This window comes from Gouania willdenowi, chromosome 4, assembly GCF_900634775.1.
Source record: "Gouania willdenowi chromosome 4, fGouWil2.1, whole genome shotgun sequence".
Taxonomy (NCBI): Eukaryota; Metazoa; Chordata; class Actinopteri; order Blenniiformes; family Gobiesocidae; genus Gouania; species Gouania willdenowi.
In genome coordinates, this window is record NC_041047.1 from 10,840,794 (window position 1) to 10,859,801 (window position 19,008).

The 19,008-nt window shown below is 36.7% G+C and overlaps 2 protein-coding genes across 12 annotated transcripts in view; both read right to left on the reverse strand.

Moving 5' to 3' along the window:
• The window catches only part of csnk1g2b (casein kinase 1, gamma 2b), a 46,855-nt gene extending 37,150 nt beyond the window's left edge, over positions 1–9,705 (reverse strand). For 9 of the 11 annotated variants that reach the window (XM_028445644.1, XM_028445641.1, XM_028445639.1 and 6 more), the window contains exons 1-2: positions 9,549–9,705; positions 676–1,474 (exon numbers count right to left, since the gene is read on the reverse strand). In XM_028445644.1, coding sequence (XP_028301445.1) covers positions 676–903 — 228 coding nt within the window. In that variant the 5' untranslated portion in view covers positions 904–1,474; positions 9,549–9,705. Of the gene's footprint in view, positions 1–675; positions 1,475–6,784; positions 6,943–9,548 lie in introns of those variants that run through there. The other 2 variants (XM_028445638.1, XM_028445637.1) reach the window with 2 other exon arrangements.
• A 2,491-nt stretch (positions 9,706–12,196) lies between these two features.
• On the reverse strand, positions 12,197–16,300 carry dmbx2 (diencephalon/mesencephalon homeobox 2). Its single transcript, XM_028445676.1, has 4 exons — positions 16,164–16,300; positions 15,025–15,194; positions 13,236–13,411; positions 12,197–12,783 (listed from the first exon to the last, which is right to left on the reverse strand). The coding sequence occupies exons 2-4, from the start codon at positions 15,191–15,193 to the stop codon at positions 12,328–12,330; spliced, it is 801 nt and encodes a 266-aa protein (XP_028301477.1). The 5' UTR covers position 15,194; positions 16,164–16,300; the 3' UTR covers positions 12,197–12,327.
• Positions 16,301–19,008: the final 2,708 nt, after the last annotated feature.

Here is a 19,008-nt window from a genome sequence, read left to right on the forward strand (position 1 = left end):
GGATATATTATATTGTATCATGACCAATGTATCGGGATATGAATCGTATCGCAAGATAATACACACCCCTAGTTAAAATGTATGTAACATATTGGTTAATAATAAATGGGTCAATTTTTCTCATACCAACTGTTCCCGACTATTGTTCCGTGTTGTACAACTGATCAAGCTTTTTCTAACATTCCACACTAAAGTATGTATGATCCATGCTGATATCGTATCAGGCCGAATTGTTATGGGCTATTAAACAATGCCACGATATCGCATTGTATCGGAATTGAAAAAGTTGGATCTGGACACCCCTAGAATAAATCTATATTATGGAAATCCGGATTTAGAGTAGTTCAAAAGATATTATTTTATCTCTTGCATTGGTGGATCTAAAAGGTCCAAGTAATACATTTTAAATTTTGCTCCAAAATTTCTTCTTAATGCTCCATGTTAAGTTTTTTTTTTTTTTGAATCCTTAGAAGAAATGCAAATAGTTTTAACAAATTGCCGTAAAACAGCTTTCATCATCTCCTATGAAAAATCTTGTGATTAGACAATACTTGCAGGTTGAGAGGTTACAAGGTTCATCTTCATAGCATTAGTTGTACATTAAACCTCTGTGATCTCAACACATGGTTAACCTTTGGCACAGTGATGTGACTTTAAGAAATCTTGGGTACTTACCAATTTGATGGCCACATATTCATTAGTGTAGAGATTTTTTCCCAGCCGTAGCTCTCCAAAGTTCCCACAGCCAATTTTTTTACCCACACGGAAGTTTGGGCCAACCATTAGAACTCCAGAATTGGTCCCAGAACTCCTGCCCCCATGTCCAGTCCTGCTGCCTGCCGTCTTGGACATCTTTTTCCCTTCCTCTGTCTCTCCCTTGCCCCCTCTCTTGTCAAAATCCATAAGCTTATGATACCCTGGCCTCTCCACGGTTATTCTCCAGCCATGCAAACCATAGAAACTCCAATATCAAGGACGGAGGACACTTCAGGGAGGGGGAGGGAGACAGATCTCAATAGACAGAGGAAAGGTGTTGCTGCTAAAATGTGCACTGGGCCAGAAGACTTCTTAAATGAGCAGAAACTGCTGCTGAAGTGACCCGAGTGTGTGAGACAGCTTGTTCCTTGTCTTTTCGTTGTGTTCCTTATGTACCAGCTGGGTTTCTTTGTAGTGTTTTTTTTATCCAGCCCTGGTGTCAGAAAAGCATGATCCTGCCTGACAAAAAGGCAGGCAACAATAGGATGTGCCCACAGATGCACATACAGTTCATTAAAAAAAAGCACTCCACAACCCAGCTGTGTTCACAAGGCCACTTGTAAACGTCTCCTGGAGAGCCTCATTCCTTCTCCTTAGCCTTCAGTGACACATCGGACGCTCTCCATATTGCAGTGCCACAGCACGGCAGGCAACTCAGGATCAAAGCAGCAGGACAAAACGAGACAGGTGACGGATTCGTCCGACGTCAGCAGGTTATCTGGAATAAACAAAAACAGAGAGGAATCAATGTGTTGATAATGACGTTTTGTTTTGTTTCTCTGGGTTTTTTAACTTTAACAAAGTTACAGAGCTAAAACTGAAATACCTTCCGAAGCATTTGTGGACAATTAAATGAGCAGATCAACATGCCATACGTTGTGAATGATGAATTGTTAAAGGCCAAAATGAGACTCTCCAAACACAAATACTTTGTTACAATCGGGGATGGGGTCAATTATAATTGTAACCACATAATTGATAATTAATTACAATTGTGATTTAATTAGAATTGTAATCAGAAAAAAAACAGTTGCCATTGTAATTGAGTTTAGATAATTTAAGTAACAATAGTGTGAACGTAACTGATGTTTAGTACAAAGAGTTTATAGCTACGGTATTGTTAAATTCCAACTCCTGTCCCCAGTTGGGCTTTTACAGAAGTTATTATATTCAATGCACTAAAATGTAAACATAAAGATGCTAAAATGACACCATACACACTAGAGGTGTGCCAAAATATTGATACAATATCGCGATATTTCGTCTTGCAGTACGTTATCGATCAACTCTGCCGAATTTCTCTCTTTTTCATAAGTTAAGTAGTTAAAGTTAAATGTTCTCAGGTTTTCAAGTTTACAAAGAACAAATTGAGATTAGTATTAGCACTGAAACATATGTGCAGTCTGCAGTGCAGGTTTAAGTTGAACTTTACACATGATCTTTACACGCTTCTGAACCTAGAATAAGTCCAGTGCCCCGATAAGGTGAAACATTGTATTGCACTAGATATATGGACTTAATCACATTTTAAGCCACACGCACTCATAATATTGCAGAAGAAGAGACTCCCGGAAATAATCTATCCAAAGTGACACTGCCACGCTGTAACGGGGTGGGGGGGGAGTCACACAAGCATGCCAAAGGATAGACCATCAGCTTTCTAATATGTTCACATTTACCAGTTCTAGATGGGACAAAATGTGTTACATTTATTTATATTTTACCCGTGTTGTCCACTCATTTTTCAGGAGGGGGTGAGGAGCAGCATCGGAGCTGTTTAGCTGTGCCAAATGTGTGCGCCTCGGCTGCTGCAGCTCGTTACAATGAAACTCTGACAGACGCCAGACTGATGCTCAACTATTTAACACTGTGTATAACGTAAAGCCACAGTTTGATCCAGTACAAGAGTAAATAAGTGAACCTTTGATGACAGATGATGATGCGTGCTGAATCTGATTATTTCTGAATGCAGGAATGTAAGAAGTTAATAAAATCAGGCTTTGTGTCCAATCCTCACACTGCAATAATCCTATCAAATCAACCTGTTACATTGTTTTATCAACGTTTCAAATTAAAAGTGCGCTTTATCATTTTCACGGATTTCAATGACATTTACAAGCATTAGGAAAACTCCATGTTCCATAATTTCTAGACAGCCCCAAAAATAATGACATCATGGCCTAGTCCACCTCCTTTATTCAGACCGCCCTCATTCACAGACTACGCGCTTTTGGTAGATTTACACGCGGGTGTGTCAGGAAACTGGAGCGGAGAATATGCGTAGGAGAGAGGCACGTAACTGCAGGCGCGTAAAAAAAGTGCTTAAGTGAAGACGGGAGAATAGGGCCCTTAATTTTTAATAATTTTGAGTTCATTTGCACAAACATCATTAACAATATTTTTGGTGAAACAAAAACTTAAACATGGCACATGAACATTAGACTAGTTGTGGTCAGTGTGTGTTAAAGAGCCACTGTGCAGTATACACTGCGTTTTACCTGGCAGTCATTCATGTGAAATTGATTGACAATGTTTTGTAATTCCTGTTAAATAAATTCAGTGCAGTCAATAAATTGTGAATTTCTTCAGTGACAGACATCGTAATGTATCGTGAATGAAATTTCCCCACGATATGTCGATTATCTCAGAATCACTGTATCGTAATAATATAGTTATCGTGGGCAAAAATATCATGATAGTATCGTTCGTATTACGAGGTACCTGGCGATACCCAGCCCTAATACACACACACACACTAATCACAACAGGCCTATGAATAACAAGCATACACGGTACACCACAATTCAAATGACACGAGATCATTAGTGAAGCACTTACTTTGGTTGTCTGTGGGATGTTTTAAAGCCCTATATAAAGAAAGGTAAAATTTTTCACGTTCGATACAGTACCGATATTGCAGCTTTGAAGATTTGCCGATACCGATATCGATCCAATGCGATATCAGCACGAATCATACATACTTTTATTACTTATTTTGTAGTGTGGAATGTTAGAAAAGGCACTTGAACAAGTGATGTTACTCGAACATAGAATAATAGCCAACAACAGTAGGTATGAGAAAAAACTGACCCATTTATTATTAACCAATTGGTTACATACATTTTATCCTTCAACATAATATCTACAGTATTCTACAATGAATAAATATAATAAATATTGAAGATTTTAGATACAGTACGATAAAATCCAATATTCATTTTCTGCCAGATAACGAACCGATATCAATATCGGATTGGGACACCGCTAAGTGAACGCAATTGTAATTGACTTTCAGGGGGGAAATAATAATTGGAATTTAATTTAATTTAATTGGGAAAAAATGGTGGTCACCATAATCATATTTGAATTGTAACTGAACATTGATAATGGTAATTATAATTGAAAAATGTTATTGACAACAACAAAGGCTAAAAAATAAATAAAAATGTTTTACTTGTGTATCAAATTATGCCTACTGTGTTTTTGTTTTTTCCCTACTGGAGCTGAAACATGATCATAATGCAGACAGGCACCGCACAAGTTCAATACACCAATCAATAGAAACAGGAATATTCCAGAGATGGCTCCTGACTTATGAAATATTCAATCAAAGCCATCTTGAAAGCGAACCAACATGGAGATTTACAGTTGATTTTAAAGGCTGTTTTAATTGTTAACTAGTGGTTAGAGTTCAGAATTTGAACTGTATCTGCAGATGTGAAGATCCCAAAATAAAGATAATAATAAAAAATAACGACTAGTATTGGATATAGTGGAAGAAAACCAGTTTTTTTTTTTTTTTACTGTAAGTAACACTTGACATCAGTCACAGTGACAAATTCAGACTTTTGTTTGTTGTGTAGTTTGGTAGTCTGTGCAGCTCTTCACAAATGACCACAATCAGACAGCTCAGCTCCGACTCTCCTCCATCTCCCTGATGTCAATGAAAGCAGGTAATGTAGGCACTAGCAATGAGCAGCTACTCTTTCAATCGGAAAGGCACTTATGTGGATCAATAACTGCCGTGATGTCTCATCTCGTACCATCTGCATCAATGTGAAGCAGAACACTGGAAGAATTTGGATACAGTCCCACCCACAGCTAGCCCAACAATAAGTAGAAGACTGAATGATCAAATTAACAATACCTTGTATTGGGTTTAGTCTACATTTTATTTATTGAGCATATTTGTATGTTTCCTTGTAAAATGTTGTAGTCTTACAGTTAAAGCTGTCAATTCTGAAGTAGAATAGGTTATAAAGTACACTGTTGAAATTGTCCTACACCCTCCATCTTTAGCCAAAACCACACCCACTTCACTCACCGGACTACTTTCCTGAGGTTTTTGAGCGATAAACTGAGCATTTTCATTTGATCTCAATTAAGCGCCCCAAACCAAATGATAGGATACACCCAATTTAACAATTACCAGCTTACAGATAAAATATCGTTTTTGATTTCTTTGAATTTAATTTAACATTAATTACAATAGATCTATATTATTAAATGAGAAGCTATTTTGGTAAATACTCTTTGATTTTAATTGTATTGCTGAAGGTGGATCAGGAAAAAAAAAAAAAAATGCCTCCAAGGGTGACACAAAAAATGACCACAATTGCTACTTCTAACCCTTTATTTAACCAGGTAAATCATTGAGAACCATTTTGTCACGGCCTGGCAAAGTGGCAAAAGATGCGTAGCAAAACAAACACAAGATCAAAGAATACATTAACAAAGTGCGAATACAGTATTAAATACATACATATTATCTGGTCATTTTTAGGTTAACCAGATCCTTATAAGTAGTATACATTGTAGTGGGCACTTGACACTCTTGAAAGGATAAAGATCTTTACACTAAATCTAGCAACTTGCCTGTTTTTAAGATGTTAATATGATCAATGAATCAATGCCAAATCAGAACTGTAATTTAAGTATGAGAGTGAGCTGGCAGTAAAAAATGACTCAGCACTAATAGTCAACCTGTGACTAGATCTTCCATTGTTCATCACAATAGTCTGCACACATTCATCTGCCAAGTACGCTACAGGACATAAATCATCACACAGCAACATCACGTTTCTCATTGTGACAGATCATAATAAAATCTATCTTATGTAGTCATAAGACGCGCAATAAATGACGTATATGCCAAATTAGTTCCTGGAAGACACATTGTTTGACACACTTTAAGTTCATTAAAAAAAATAATAATCAGGCCATTACATAGACCACGCTAATATTATATACTATTTGCTCTGAAAACTTGAATGTCATAATTCCCAATAATATAAACTTGATCTCTAGTATGTTTGGCATTTTCCTCCCAATGGCTCTACTGTCCTACATTACAGGAAGTGGAGCTTTGTTTTCTCTCTTGTTATTAAGTAACTTCACATATTTACAACATTGAGGATCTCATTTCTCACAGATTAGGCAATACTTTTAGATTAGCATGTTTTAAAAAAATAATAAAATTAAAAAAAATAAATAAATAAAACTTTAAACAACTTTTGGAATAAATAAAGTGCTTACCCTTGTATTTATTTAAGATAAATGTTTTGTTTGTAGTCATTACTATTGCGTGTAAAGGTATATGGAATAGACTCAGTATAGAAAGTAAATAAATAAAGGACAAAAATCGAAGGAAGATCCTTATACACCTTTTAGATGCATTAATTGACCAAAAACACGCACATCACAACCACTAGTAAAAAATAAACCAAGCGTGACTCCACCAAACACCATACTATCTATGGATAAATGAAAATGGGTTTTATACTTACACAATTTGCTAAATGTGCATTAAAAAAACGCCGTAAAATATATAATTGTGAGTTCACACTTAAAATAAAGCCATTTATGGATTAAAAAAGATGACCATATTTTGTAAAGTAAAAACAACAAATGCCTGCTTGACAAATGTACGGTAATGAAAGCTAACAGCTAACTACTAGCAGCACACAGTCCGTACGGTTCTTTCTCCTCAGATGAATGAAGAAGAACTAATCCCCATTTAGCGACTCACTGTGCAGTTTACGTTAGTTTTCCCACCTGGGTCGATTAAAGCCATATTTTTTTTTTACAAACTCCGATTGACGTCGTAGGCAAATGTCTTCAGAAACGCAACCATAACCACCAGGCTAGCTGGTTCGGCGGACAAGGCCTGTGTTACTGGTATGTTGGCTTCCGTGTTAAACTGGTGCCTGACTTCGGCTGCGTCGGTGAGGCCATCAGCCGGTGTCAGAAACAGAACTCATCTTAAAAAATAATATTTTATAAAAACCAAAAAATACTACCACGCATATATTAACACTACAATATAATCAAACAAGCTTATTTAAAAAAAAAAGTATTTCTTCAAAACAAGGGTTTTTGTTGTTGTTTTTTGGACACATATGTAAGCCTGGACCTATTTTTTATTTTTATAAAATGTTATTTAAAATGTGTTGTTAAAAAAAAAAAAACAACTGCAACATACTCTGACTTTACACAGCATCCAATTCATATTTTTTATAAAAACAAAACAGGAAGTAAAAGGACCATAAATTGCCTGCTTCACACTTTGGGAACCATTGCCATAAAACTAAGAGGAAGTGAAATAGAAATACATAGTTTTTGTTTTACTTTTGTTGTTTCATTAAAAATCTTCTTGTGAAATAACAATTTAGTGCTCCAGAATGAACACCCTGTGTACTAAAAGTAGACTCAACTGGCCCCATTAAACCTGTTAGTTCATGTTTGTAGGGTTGTAATAAAATAATCATGAGGTGATCTGAAGCAGGCATTGTTTCAAAGTCAACATCAGGAACAATGATTAACCAGTAAGTCTCCACTCCTGCAAGGTCACCACACACACACACACACACAGAGAGAGAGAGCTAACTGTAGACATGAGGCCAGCAGATAACATCATGTCCCACTGTGAAGCAATGTGAGAGCCAAGAAAACAGTCTCCTTCATACAGGAGTTTTTGAGCAGCAACTATGGCAATTTTAGTTATGAAATATGTTTATCACACGATGAGAGAGATAAGATAAGATAACTGAGACACTATGGACATGTTGTTAGTTCATCACAGATCTTCTTATTGAGAATAAATATCAAGTTAAAAATATTTTTAGACTATTACTATTAACAAGCAGTTTACATGACCAGAAGTCTGTTTCAGAAGCATAAAGTCTCCCAGTAAAGCCACAGATGCATCTTCACAGCCATTATGTCTATGGAGACTGTTTACCTTGTAGATGGAGTGGCATTCTTTGTGGTTAGATAACCACATATCCCAGACTCGCTCAGCAGAATATGGCAAACATGCTGAAAATGTCTATCAGTGGGATGTCTGGGAGTCATTATACTCAATAATGGCATCATGTAGTTTAAGCAGATATAGAGATAAGAGTATGTGACATAGGTGTGTACCGATCCAATATCGATATTGGAAATCGGTCAGATATCAGAAAAAAAAATCTGATTGCATTATATTAGCCTGCATCTAAAATCTTCAATACAAGCAGTCCTTTTCTAACATTCCACATAACAAAATAAGTAATAAAAGTATGTATGATTCCTGCCAATATTGAATCAAATTGATATCGGTATTGTTCAATATGACATATGTAACTTTCTGTATGTACAGTAAATTTCCTGACCCGCTTGTTCTTGTGTACCTAAACAATGACTTCAAATTCAAATTAAATATCGAAAACTGATGTACATATTTTCTCTGGGTTGTTCTTTTTCATTTCATACATTTATTTAAGTTACAGTACAATACAAATAGGAAGTGTCTATTGATACAGAAACGGATTAATAGCCCTAGGGACTACGGGTACGTTTTCCGAACCTTTTCTACATAAGCTTAACAAATATGTTACAAAACACCTTATATGTGGAGGGATGCTTTGGGGATTATCATTTCTTCATACAATATTGTGATTTTCTTTATAATTTATCCAGTAGTCAAAATGATTAATGTGAGTAAGGTGTCACCTATTACAATAATAACTTGTGGGAGTTTTTGACAAACACGGTCGCACCCGGAAATTGGTTACCATGTAACACAGAATCCATTAGACCTACAACACCGGATCCTCCTCGGCTGTGTGTGAAGCACGATCTAGCACAAATATGGTTAAAAACCGTTATCAAATCACTGATTTACGTCGATTTTCTACGAAACGTGATTGAAATATTAATTTTTAATTCACACAAACGTGTTCCTTCTTTCTTTAAACTGGGGTGTAACGTGACTAAATGAAGCTAACCGAGTTAGCACCGACCGAGCTCACCTGGGCCCTCGAGAAAACCGTTGTAGTAACTGCTATAATCTACCAACAAACCATGTCATACACACAATCACAAACCTGACAAACAAATTGAACAAATACGTGAGTGTGTGGAGGTGTGTTGCGTATTAATTGATCGTATAACTCAATATGAATACGTGTAAATAGCTCTGTAGTAAACGCTTATAGCTAACATGTAACGACGTACAGTGCGACGCCGGATTATGTAACTAATGGTAATGATAAAAAAATTAAATAAAAAAACATTCGTGAATATTACGTCAAAACAATGCCATGATTTGACTCAAAACATCCGGTTTCAGTTTGAACGGCGACCGCTGCTGAGCAACTCTTCTAATCCCAAACAAGCGGCTGCTCCTGCTGGGGCTCACACAGGCTAACTGGTTAGCATGCTAGCTGACGAAGGCACCGGCCAGAGCGGTAATCTTCTGTCCCAAGAGGGCCGTTTTTAAATCAAACACCGACAAACAGACACCACGGTACCTTCACACGCAGGACTATTGGGTACTCTGCCCTTGTCATGGCTGCTGGTCCTGCGCTGATCTCTGCCCAGCTTCGCTCTCCAAGTTGCACTGGTTTCACGGAGGTATCTTTAAGGCCTCCGCTGGCTGCGCACGAAAACCCACGCACAGGTTTGGTGAATACCCGCTGCGCAGGGTCCAGGAGCGGGTCTTAAAACGGGTCGGTCCAGGTCTGCCAACCAGCTGTTTGACTTCCTACTGGAGGAACTCTGGCTTTACAAGAGCTTCAAACTATCTCAACCAGTCAAGCGTGTGTTCTGTCCAAGCGTTATTGCGTTTCAAACAAACATAAAATGTGTCACTTTTGGGGGGGTTGAACTTGTTTATTATATTATATTATATTATATTATAGTATTATATTTATATTATATTATATTATATTATATTATATATATTATCAAATCAACTTCATTTATAAGAGCACTTTTGATATTTAAAATATAATTCAAAGTTGCTTTACATCATTACACCAATTAAAAAATACCCCACGCAAACAATCCACAAGGAACCCCAACACATCACACAAACCCCCCACCCCCCCCACCCCCCCCCCCCCCCCCCCCCCCCCCCCCCCCCCCCCCCCCCCCCCCCCCCCCCCCCCCCCCACCCCCCCCCCCCCCCCCCCCCCCCCCCCCACCCCCCCCCCCCCCCCCCCCCCCCCCCCCCCCCCCCCCCCCCCCCCCCCCCCCCCCCCCCCCCCCCCCCCCCCCCCCCCCCCCCCCCCCCCCCCCCCCCCCCCCCCCCCCCCCCCCCCCCCCCCCCACACACACACACACATCATTAAGATAAGGACAATGGCGCGTGATTATATTTATTGTTTGGATTTAATTTAGGGTTTAATATACAAGACCCCATATAATTTATAAATTTATTTAATTTATTTATAGAACTTAAAATTTAAAAAAAAAAGTGTCTAAATTTTATGAATACATTTGCCTGATTTTTTTTTCTTCTTCTTTTCAATTATTATTTAACAGGAGATTTTCAAGAAAAAAAACTTTCAGATTTTTTTTTTATCGGATGAGTTCTTAAACAGATGCCAAAAAGCTAATATCATCATCATCATCATCATCATCATCATCATCATCATCATCATCATCATCATCATCATCATCATCATCATCATCATCATCATCATCATCATCATCATCATCATCCAGCCATGTCACTCAGTTCTCAGTCAGCCAACATGTACAGGGTGTACCTTACTTTTACTTTAAATATTGTGGAAAGGATCCAACATCCAGCACAGCTAAACAGGAAAAAATAAACCATAATTTATCCTTTATTTTATCGGGATTACGTCTTCTTTTGATTTAAAAAAAAAAAAAAAAAAAAAAAGAGAAAGAGTCAAATAAAAGTCTATATAAACAGTGTTTTTAGTGTCACATTTGCGCTGATGTACATTTTCCTCTGCCAAGGAGGTAATATTTTCACCAATGTGTATTTATTTATTTGTTTGTAATCCCATATCAATTATTATATTAGTATGTCATAATTATGACTTAGTATTTCATAATTATGACTTAGTATTTCATAATTATGACTTAGTATTTCATTTTTTACAAGATAGTTTTTTATTATTATGAGATAGTATCTCATTATTACTTAGTATTTCATAAATATGACTTAGTATCTCATTATTGTGATTTCTTTCCTAATTCCACACTATGCCATAACTAAAGGGGCATAGTTTGGGACCTTGCCTTTTTCCCCCCCTTCTTACCTCCTGTTTTCCACTTCTCATCTAAGAAATACAGGGCGCCGCCCGTTGTGGCGACCCACAGCTCTCCCTCCCATGTTATATGTAATTGTCTTTTTGTGTTTCTTGGATGGGATGAAACTGAAACGTAATTTTGTTGCTCTGTAACATATGAGCAATGACAAATAAAGATTTATTGATTGATTACTATCTCATAATTATGAATTAAGATAATTTTATATTATATTGGTATATATTTGTATATTCTTGTTCTTATTACTATTATTATTATTATGATCTATCCTACTTTTTCTACTACTGTAATGTGTGTGTTTCTGATCCCTATTTTTAACAGTCTTTTACTAAATTATACACTTATTTATTGTTTATTCTTTCTTTTGTCTTTGTTAACGTTTTTATTCTTTTATTTGTGATGTGTTCTGTGGCTGTAACAAAAGCAATTTCCCCCTGGGATTAATAAAGGAATTATGATTCTGATTATTTTACTTTCCCTAGGTTTCCATAAGAAACTGTATAATTATGAGATACTATCTTACCTCATTATTATAAGATAGTATCTCATTATTATGACTTCATATTTCATAATTATGACTTAGTATCACATTATTATGAGATTGTACGTCATAATTATGACATACTATCTCATAAATATGACTTAATAGTATCTCATGAGATAGTATTTCACAAAATGACATAGTATGTGATAATTATGACTTAGTATCTCGTTTAATTATCTTTTAACTGTTCCTCAAACGAAAATGGACGTCCATAAGAAACTGTTCACAGAGCATTTTTAATGTTTATTCTCACACCACTCAGTGCATTATTACTGTCCACTGTAGCCAGCAGGTAAAAACCCAACAGTATGATTAAATATGATGGCGCTTGGTCTTTGAAGAGCTGCTGTAAAGTTGTGTCCACGTTGTTGTTGTTGTTACGTCTTCAGATCGTGACAGGGTTTGTGAGTCTCACACTGTAATATCTACCATTGTACCGTCTCTTATGTATCCTGTGTTTTTCACAGTAGCAACCCCAGGTGAGGAGGAGGAGTCTGAGGGGAAAGGCTGCAGTTTTTGGAAAGCGATGATGGATAGAGGGCGGAGCTGTGCTGCTGCTGCTGCTGCTGTACAAACGGCCAGAAGATGGGAGGGAGGTTGAGTTCAGGTGACGTCCTACGAGCGGCTGGTGAGGCATGGCACTGCAACGCTCCCCCGTCATGATGGAGAGAAGTGGGAGGGTCTGTACGAAGAGGACCCCACAAAGTGTTAGAGCCTGAATCCTTCCTTTCATCATGCTGAGGAAGAGGAGGAGGAGGAGGAGGAGGAGGAGGCTGGGGGCTTCTGTCCTGGTGTGATGTGGTGAAGTCCTGTTTTGCTTCAGTTTTAACTTCTTGTCCTTCAAGGCTGGGCTCGTTGGAGAGCGGAGAGCATCTCTGGCCTTTACGAAACTTTGCTCGCCTGTTTTTGAACCATACCTGAACAACACACATACCAATTACAACACGAAACACCAATTTGTGGTATTTCTTTTTACATTCAACATGAATCAAAACATAGATTTGCCTAGATGTTGCGTGACGTTAGAGTTCCATCATGTCATTTGTAACTCCATCCTTTGGGCTTAACATCAAAATCTGTCCATGTTGATTTTCCAGCACAGAAGAGTTTAAAAATAAGACCATGGCTCATATGTCTTTATCCATCACAGCTGTTTAGGTTTCAGGTTGCTGCATTCATTTAGAGACAGTTAATCACTGCTTCCTGTCTGAAGATGTCCCACTTCCTGCCAGCCTGGTATTATGTTCTGGTAAAGTATACGGTACTTATACAGAATCAGTGAAGTTTACTAAAAAGTCTGGATTTTACTGACAGGGTTTGGATTAAACATTTATGACCAAAAAGGGTTCAAGAAGATTGGACCTCTCACCTGGATTCTAGCCTCGGGTAGATTGATGCAGACAGCCAACCTCTCCCTCATACCAACATCTGGATACTGGGTCTGCTGGAAGGCCTTCTCCAGAGCCTGCAGCTGTGACACTGTGAACGCTGTGCGACTTCGCCGCTGCTTCTGCTGGTTTCCGTACCGAGCCTCCAGGATGAGCTCTGACATAGAAACACAAGCAAAAAATGAAAATGATTGAAATAAAAATTCAAAGTATTTAATGTCAGCAGGAAATAAAATATATGACTTTAACTTTGGATTACCGGTACTTTTGTGTAATTTTGTTGTTGCAGTTTTTGTTTTTTGTTTTTGCTTATTTGTTTTACATGCTTATGTAAATGCATTTGTACTGTATGTGTATTATATATGTGTCTATTTATTTGTTTGTTTAAAAGTCATAGTGTCATTTTTAGTCTCTCTAGGGAGAAATTTGTGTTGGATAGAGGAATCTGCTGCACAGAAAATGTATTTAGCACAATTCAGACATTCAATAATTAACATAGTAAAAAAAAACAAAACAATAAAATCAGTTCATTTACATAAAATCACATTGCCAAGAATCAGATGAAATGCATACAAATAAGGGGTGGGAGGAGGATGAGGGATTATGACATCGTTTTTTTCTGTTAATACCTCGATATTTAATGTAAAATATGACTAGGAAAAAACAATTTTTGACAATATAAGACAACATAAAGACACCTGTGAGAGGAAACCAACATGTCAGAACCCACCGAGCACATATACAGTACATACACAATGTTTTAAACTGATTGTGGAAGTGAAATCCTTAAGTCCATGACTTTAAACTTTAAACCACATTCAACACTTGATTACAATCATTTGACATGTATATCTTCTATATATGGAATTAACATTTGTACAAGGTGAGAGCAAAGACCAGCAAAACTCTGAAATGTTGGCATCACTAAGTCATGAATGGGAGGAAAAAGGTCCTAAAGATACGTCATACTGGGCAGATAAATGCTATTCAAGGAAATTAGATTCGAACATTTTAGCCCAAGGACAAATTTACAGGATCAGATGACAATCAAAATGAATTTTTGTTCTTAATTCTCTATTTTGGAGCCTGTATATGATCAATCGTATTGAAAAGAATATATGAACTTAACACACAGCTCATTTTTATCACTGGAGCTGATGAGTGACATCTTTGTGATATCAATAATTACATATTTCACCTTTACAAGTACAAAACGGTATGAAATACTAATTATTTCATTTCTTTAAACTTGTGAGAACAAGTAAATGGTAACTAACTGTAACAAATATCAAAAACAAGTGGTCTGTTTATCAGACTTTCAATTTACATTTTTCAAAAAAGTTTAACTTTCGCTTCTATAACAGATTTTGATAAGTTTTTTTCTGATTCTTTAAAAATGTGTTAAAAACACGATGGAGAAAATCAATTTGGACATTTTTGTGGATTGATGTGATAATCGCTCTGTGAAATATCGTGATATATTGCAGAATCAAATTATTTTTTTCTTACACTTTTACTTCAGACCACATGGAACCTCAGAAATATTTAATCAAGGTCTTTATACAGACTCACCATACGACAACTCAAGGATTTTTAAATGTACGAGACCACAAATCATTAAATGCCAGTCTGAATTGTCACTAGAATATTAAAAAACACATAACTATTTTTGAACCTTTGGTTTGAGCTTTTAGAAAGCATGTTTTATGTCTTTCTCCACATATTTCTTTACTGTATATATTATATTTCTATATATAGAGAGAGACCTACCTGCCAGCCTCTCAGCCACAGTGAGGGTGTGCATAGACGGAGCTGCAGCTGCAGAGTAAACGTGGTAATGCTGCGCCATCTGGTGGCGAACGTCCAACAGTGCAGTGTGCGCAACGTGGAGAGGGTAAACAGAACCTCCAGACATCCCACAGAAATTCCACGAATGCATCCTGAAGACAAGAAGAAAACAGAGGGCTATTTCATATTTATTTATTTATTTTTTTAAAATAACATATGCGTTTAAGAAGAAGTTTTTTAGATCCATTTCACAAAAAACAAAACGAAAACAAACAAAAACTGAAGGTTAAAAAAATGTGTATTTTTGCCTTCACACTCACTGTAAAATTATTACGTAGATCAGGTATTGTTATTCTGATAGATAATAAACAAACACTTTTTTTTTTTAGATGTAAAGAACCTAATCCACCAAAATGAAATTCAGGATTTGTTTCCAGATGAAAATCCTACAACATGAAACCTTGATATTGTGAATTTTTAATGGATATTGAAATTACGTTTTAAAAGCACATTTTAAATATGTTTCAACAGGTTTGAGGGCATTGGCATGGCAGATCTTTTTCTGCATCATTCATGCCATGTGTGACGCGACTTCCATCCCAAAATACACTATGTTTGGGATTTATTAAAATCATGTAATTTGGGTTTAAAACATTTGAAAACAACGATTTTTCCAAAGTTGAGAACGATCCCTGCATGAGGATATTATAATGCTGCTCATTAGTTTTGGGGTTTCCGAATTACGAGTATCAAGACATTCTAATTCTAATCTGATTGTTCAAGGAAATCTGGATCAAGTGTAACACGTGTTTTAAACGTGTACACAGCGTCACGTGACTGTTTAGATTAGAGAACACAGTTGTATCCTGTTATCCATGCTTTTTTTTTTTTTTTTTTTTTTTTTTTTTTTTTTTTTAACACAAAAATCTGCATTTTGGCATCAAATTTCCAACTATGCAAACATATTTATCAGGCCAAACAGCATCCACTCACCTTCCCTCACAAACAAAAAGTTAAATCCTCCTCTTTTTGGGATTTCCTTTATTGATTAATTATTATTATTATTATTATTATTATTATTATTATTATTATTATTATTATTATTATTATTATTATTTTACTTTAAATCCAAGTTTACGCAGAAGAGATCCTGTCCTGTCGTGCGTCTTTACGCACAGACCTTGGTCCACTTTGCGTGGTCGTGTTGTCCTGCTTTAGTTCACGTTGGGTCTCACACAGCAGCACCTTTTGTCGTCTGAATCACCCAAACTATTCTCACCAGGGTCTATTTAAGAGGCATTTACCCAGGCTCCCCTCAGCCATTAGCCAATGGAGAGAAAGGCATTCGCCGGATTATGCGGGATGAGATGAGGGGTGGGGGGGGTGGAGCTGCGGGGGTCTCAAGTTTTCAAACTATTGAACTTGAGAGATTTGTGCCAAGGATCCCCCAATCACAGAGCGTTTCATTAAAACAATTAAAACAATGTGAGGCTAATCTCTAGCTGAGGCAGAGCAGAATGAAATAGCTTGTCCTCTTTCTCCCACACTCTCTCTCTCTCTCTCTCTCTCTCTGAGGGGGGTTTGTTTTGCTAACAGGCGCCATATTTTCCTCTGAGCTGTCACCATGTGAAGTTAATCTGAATCTCACACACAGGGAACAATTTCCTAATATCCAGCTGAGCTAAATTACAGCCTTTCTTCTTTGTTTTTCTTTTTTTCTCCAGAATGTGCTCAGTCTTTGCAAGGAGAGAAGATCTACAAGCATTTTGACTTCTCAGCCTGGAAACAAGGTTTGTCTCATACCTACACCAACAAACTTATTTTCAGAATGGGAGAAAATCATCTGAATAAACACAAAATGCAGTTTTTAGGTCATATTGACAAACTAGGCCCACTGTAGATAGAATAACTAGCCCTTAAACTATAATGCAGTCATAAACACTGATGTATGAACTCTGTTAAGCAGGTATTGGCTACTTTTATCACAGCAGTGACACAATAATGTGATTGTCTGATCTGAGGGCCACATTATCTACATTCATGTCAGCATTCAGAATAAAGCATTATAAGGCAGAACAAAGAGTTTTGTGTATTTTTCTTGTGTTTTTGTCGTCACTTTGTGAATTCTTCTGACATGTTTCTCTTAGTTTGTGTGTTCAAAATCAATTTCTGTATTTTTTGTCTATCTTTAGGGTGTTTTTGAGTCATTCTGTGTATTTCTTTTGTTGTCTTGAGTCATTTTTGTTGACATTTCATCATTTCGATGTATATTCATGTAGATTTGGTTAGATTTGTGTTTTTTGGTCGACTTTTGTATATTTTTCTGTCATTCTGTGTATTTTTCATGTTCTCTTGTAATTTTGGAGTCAGTTTTGTTGTCGTTTTATAATTTTTTTGTTACTTTTGTGTATATTTCTGTAATTGTGTGTGTTTCTGCAGTCTTTTCACACATTTATTCAGGAGCCACAAAAGCACATTTTCGCTCCTCGGTTGAATCAAGCTGTCAACCTTCTAAACCTGTGGTTTATCGTATTTGTAGATTTGTAGAAGTGCCAAAAGAAAACTCAGAAATGCTCAAGGAGAACATGCAAACCTATGATGTGGAAGAGCATTGTTGTTAGCAGTCAAAACCTTAAACAGGCTTTTTTACTGTAACCACAGATCAAAATAATAAGCAAACGTATTGCAGAAATATATATATATATATATGAATATTTCATTTCCCTGATAATATCATTGATTCCACATCATTTCAAAGGTAATTCAACGTAGATTACGTTACAATTATGCCTCGCACAATTCCATTAGGGGCCCGGGGCCCCCCTTTTTTAGACAATTTCCATTAAAGTCATTTTCTCATTTATTTGTGAGGCAAATATTAGTTTGCCTCACAAATAAGTTGGTGGTACCGAAGCATTGACATACCAATATATGAATGGGGCCCATTACTCCGTAATGGGGGCCCCCGTGGCACATACTGGCCCCATACGGGCTGCATTTTTCAAATGACTACTCCTCCGTTAATGCTCGTTGAATCGGGCTGTAATTTGATATGGATATGGATTTTCTATAAGCAGATGTCAAGAGCCTCTGTGAGACTTTTTTGAAAGGGGGGACGGGGGCCCACCTCCTTTTCCGTTAATTTCTAAATTTATCGGAACATAGTCGTGTGATATATCGTTTCAAAGACAATTCAACGTAGATTACCATTTTATGTTGCATAATTTCATTTGTTTTACTCGGTGGAACCGAGTCATTTAAAAAAATTCTCGGAAACGTGGCACTTGCTATTCGGCCCGGAAACGTTCCGCGTGCCCGTCCGTAGTTGATCAGAACTTGTTATTTTAGTTTTAAAAAGTTTACACAGACAATTGTAAATTGTTATGAAATGTTTATCCTTCAGTTCAGTGGTTCCCAATCTTTATTGTCCCGTGTATCCCTTTGCATTTTTGTGAAATCATGTGTACCTGCTCTTCATATCATAATACCATCTCCATAATTTCATATACTTTTTTTTATTTATTATTATCCTAAACCCCTAACTGTGTCTCGACCATTGGTTCCCTAAGTTTTAATCGACAAATTCCAAACAATGAGTGGAATTTAAAGCAGAATTTATAAAATAAAACTACCAATGCAGCTTTTATGTGATTACTTCAATAGTAATGAAATACAGTCTCCTATAAAATGTAGGTAATTATTGTCTCCTATTGTAAGTAGTGTTTGGGAACCACTAAGTTGAACGGAGATAAACTAATTCCTTAGTGTTATACTAAACTGAAGACTGTCTAAGTCAGTGTCAGCAAGTTTAACTAAAAAACAAAAAAAACAAAACAAACAAAAAAACAGCCAAAGTCTACAGAGAGAGAGCTTTTTTTTTTTTAATAAGTGGATGCGTATGTGTGGCAAAATCTCTGTAAAGTGGAATCTGTAATGTGAACACTGTCTCTGTCTTATCTTACAGCT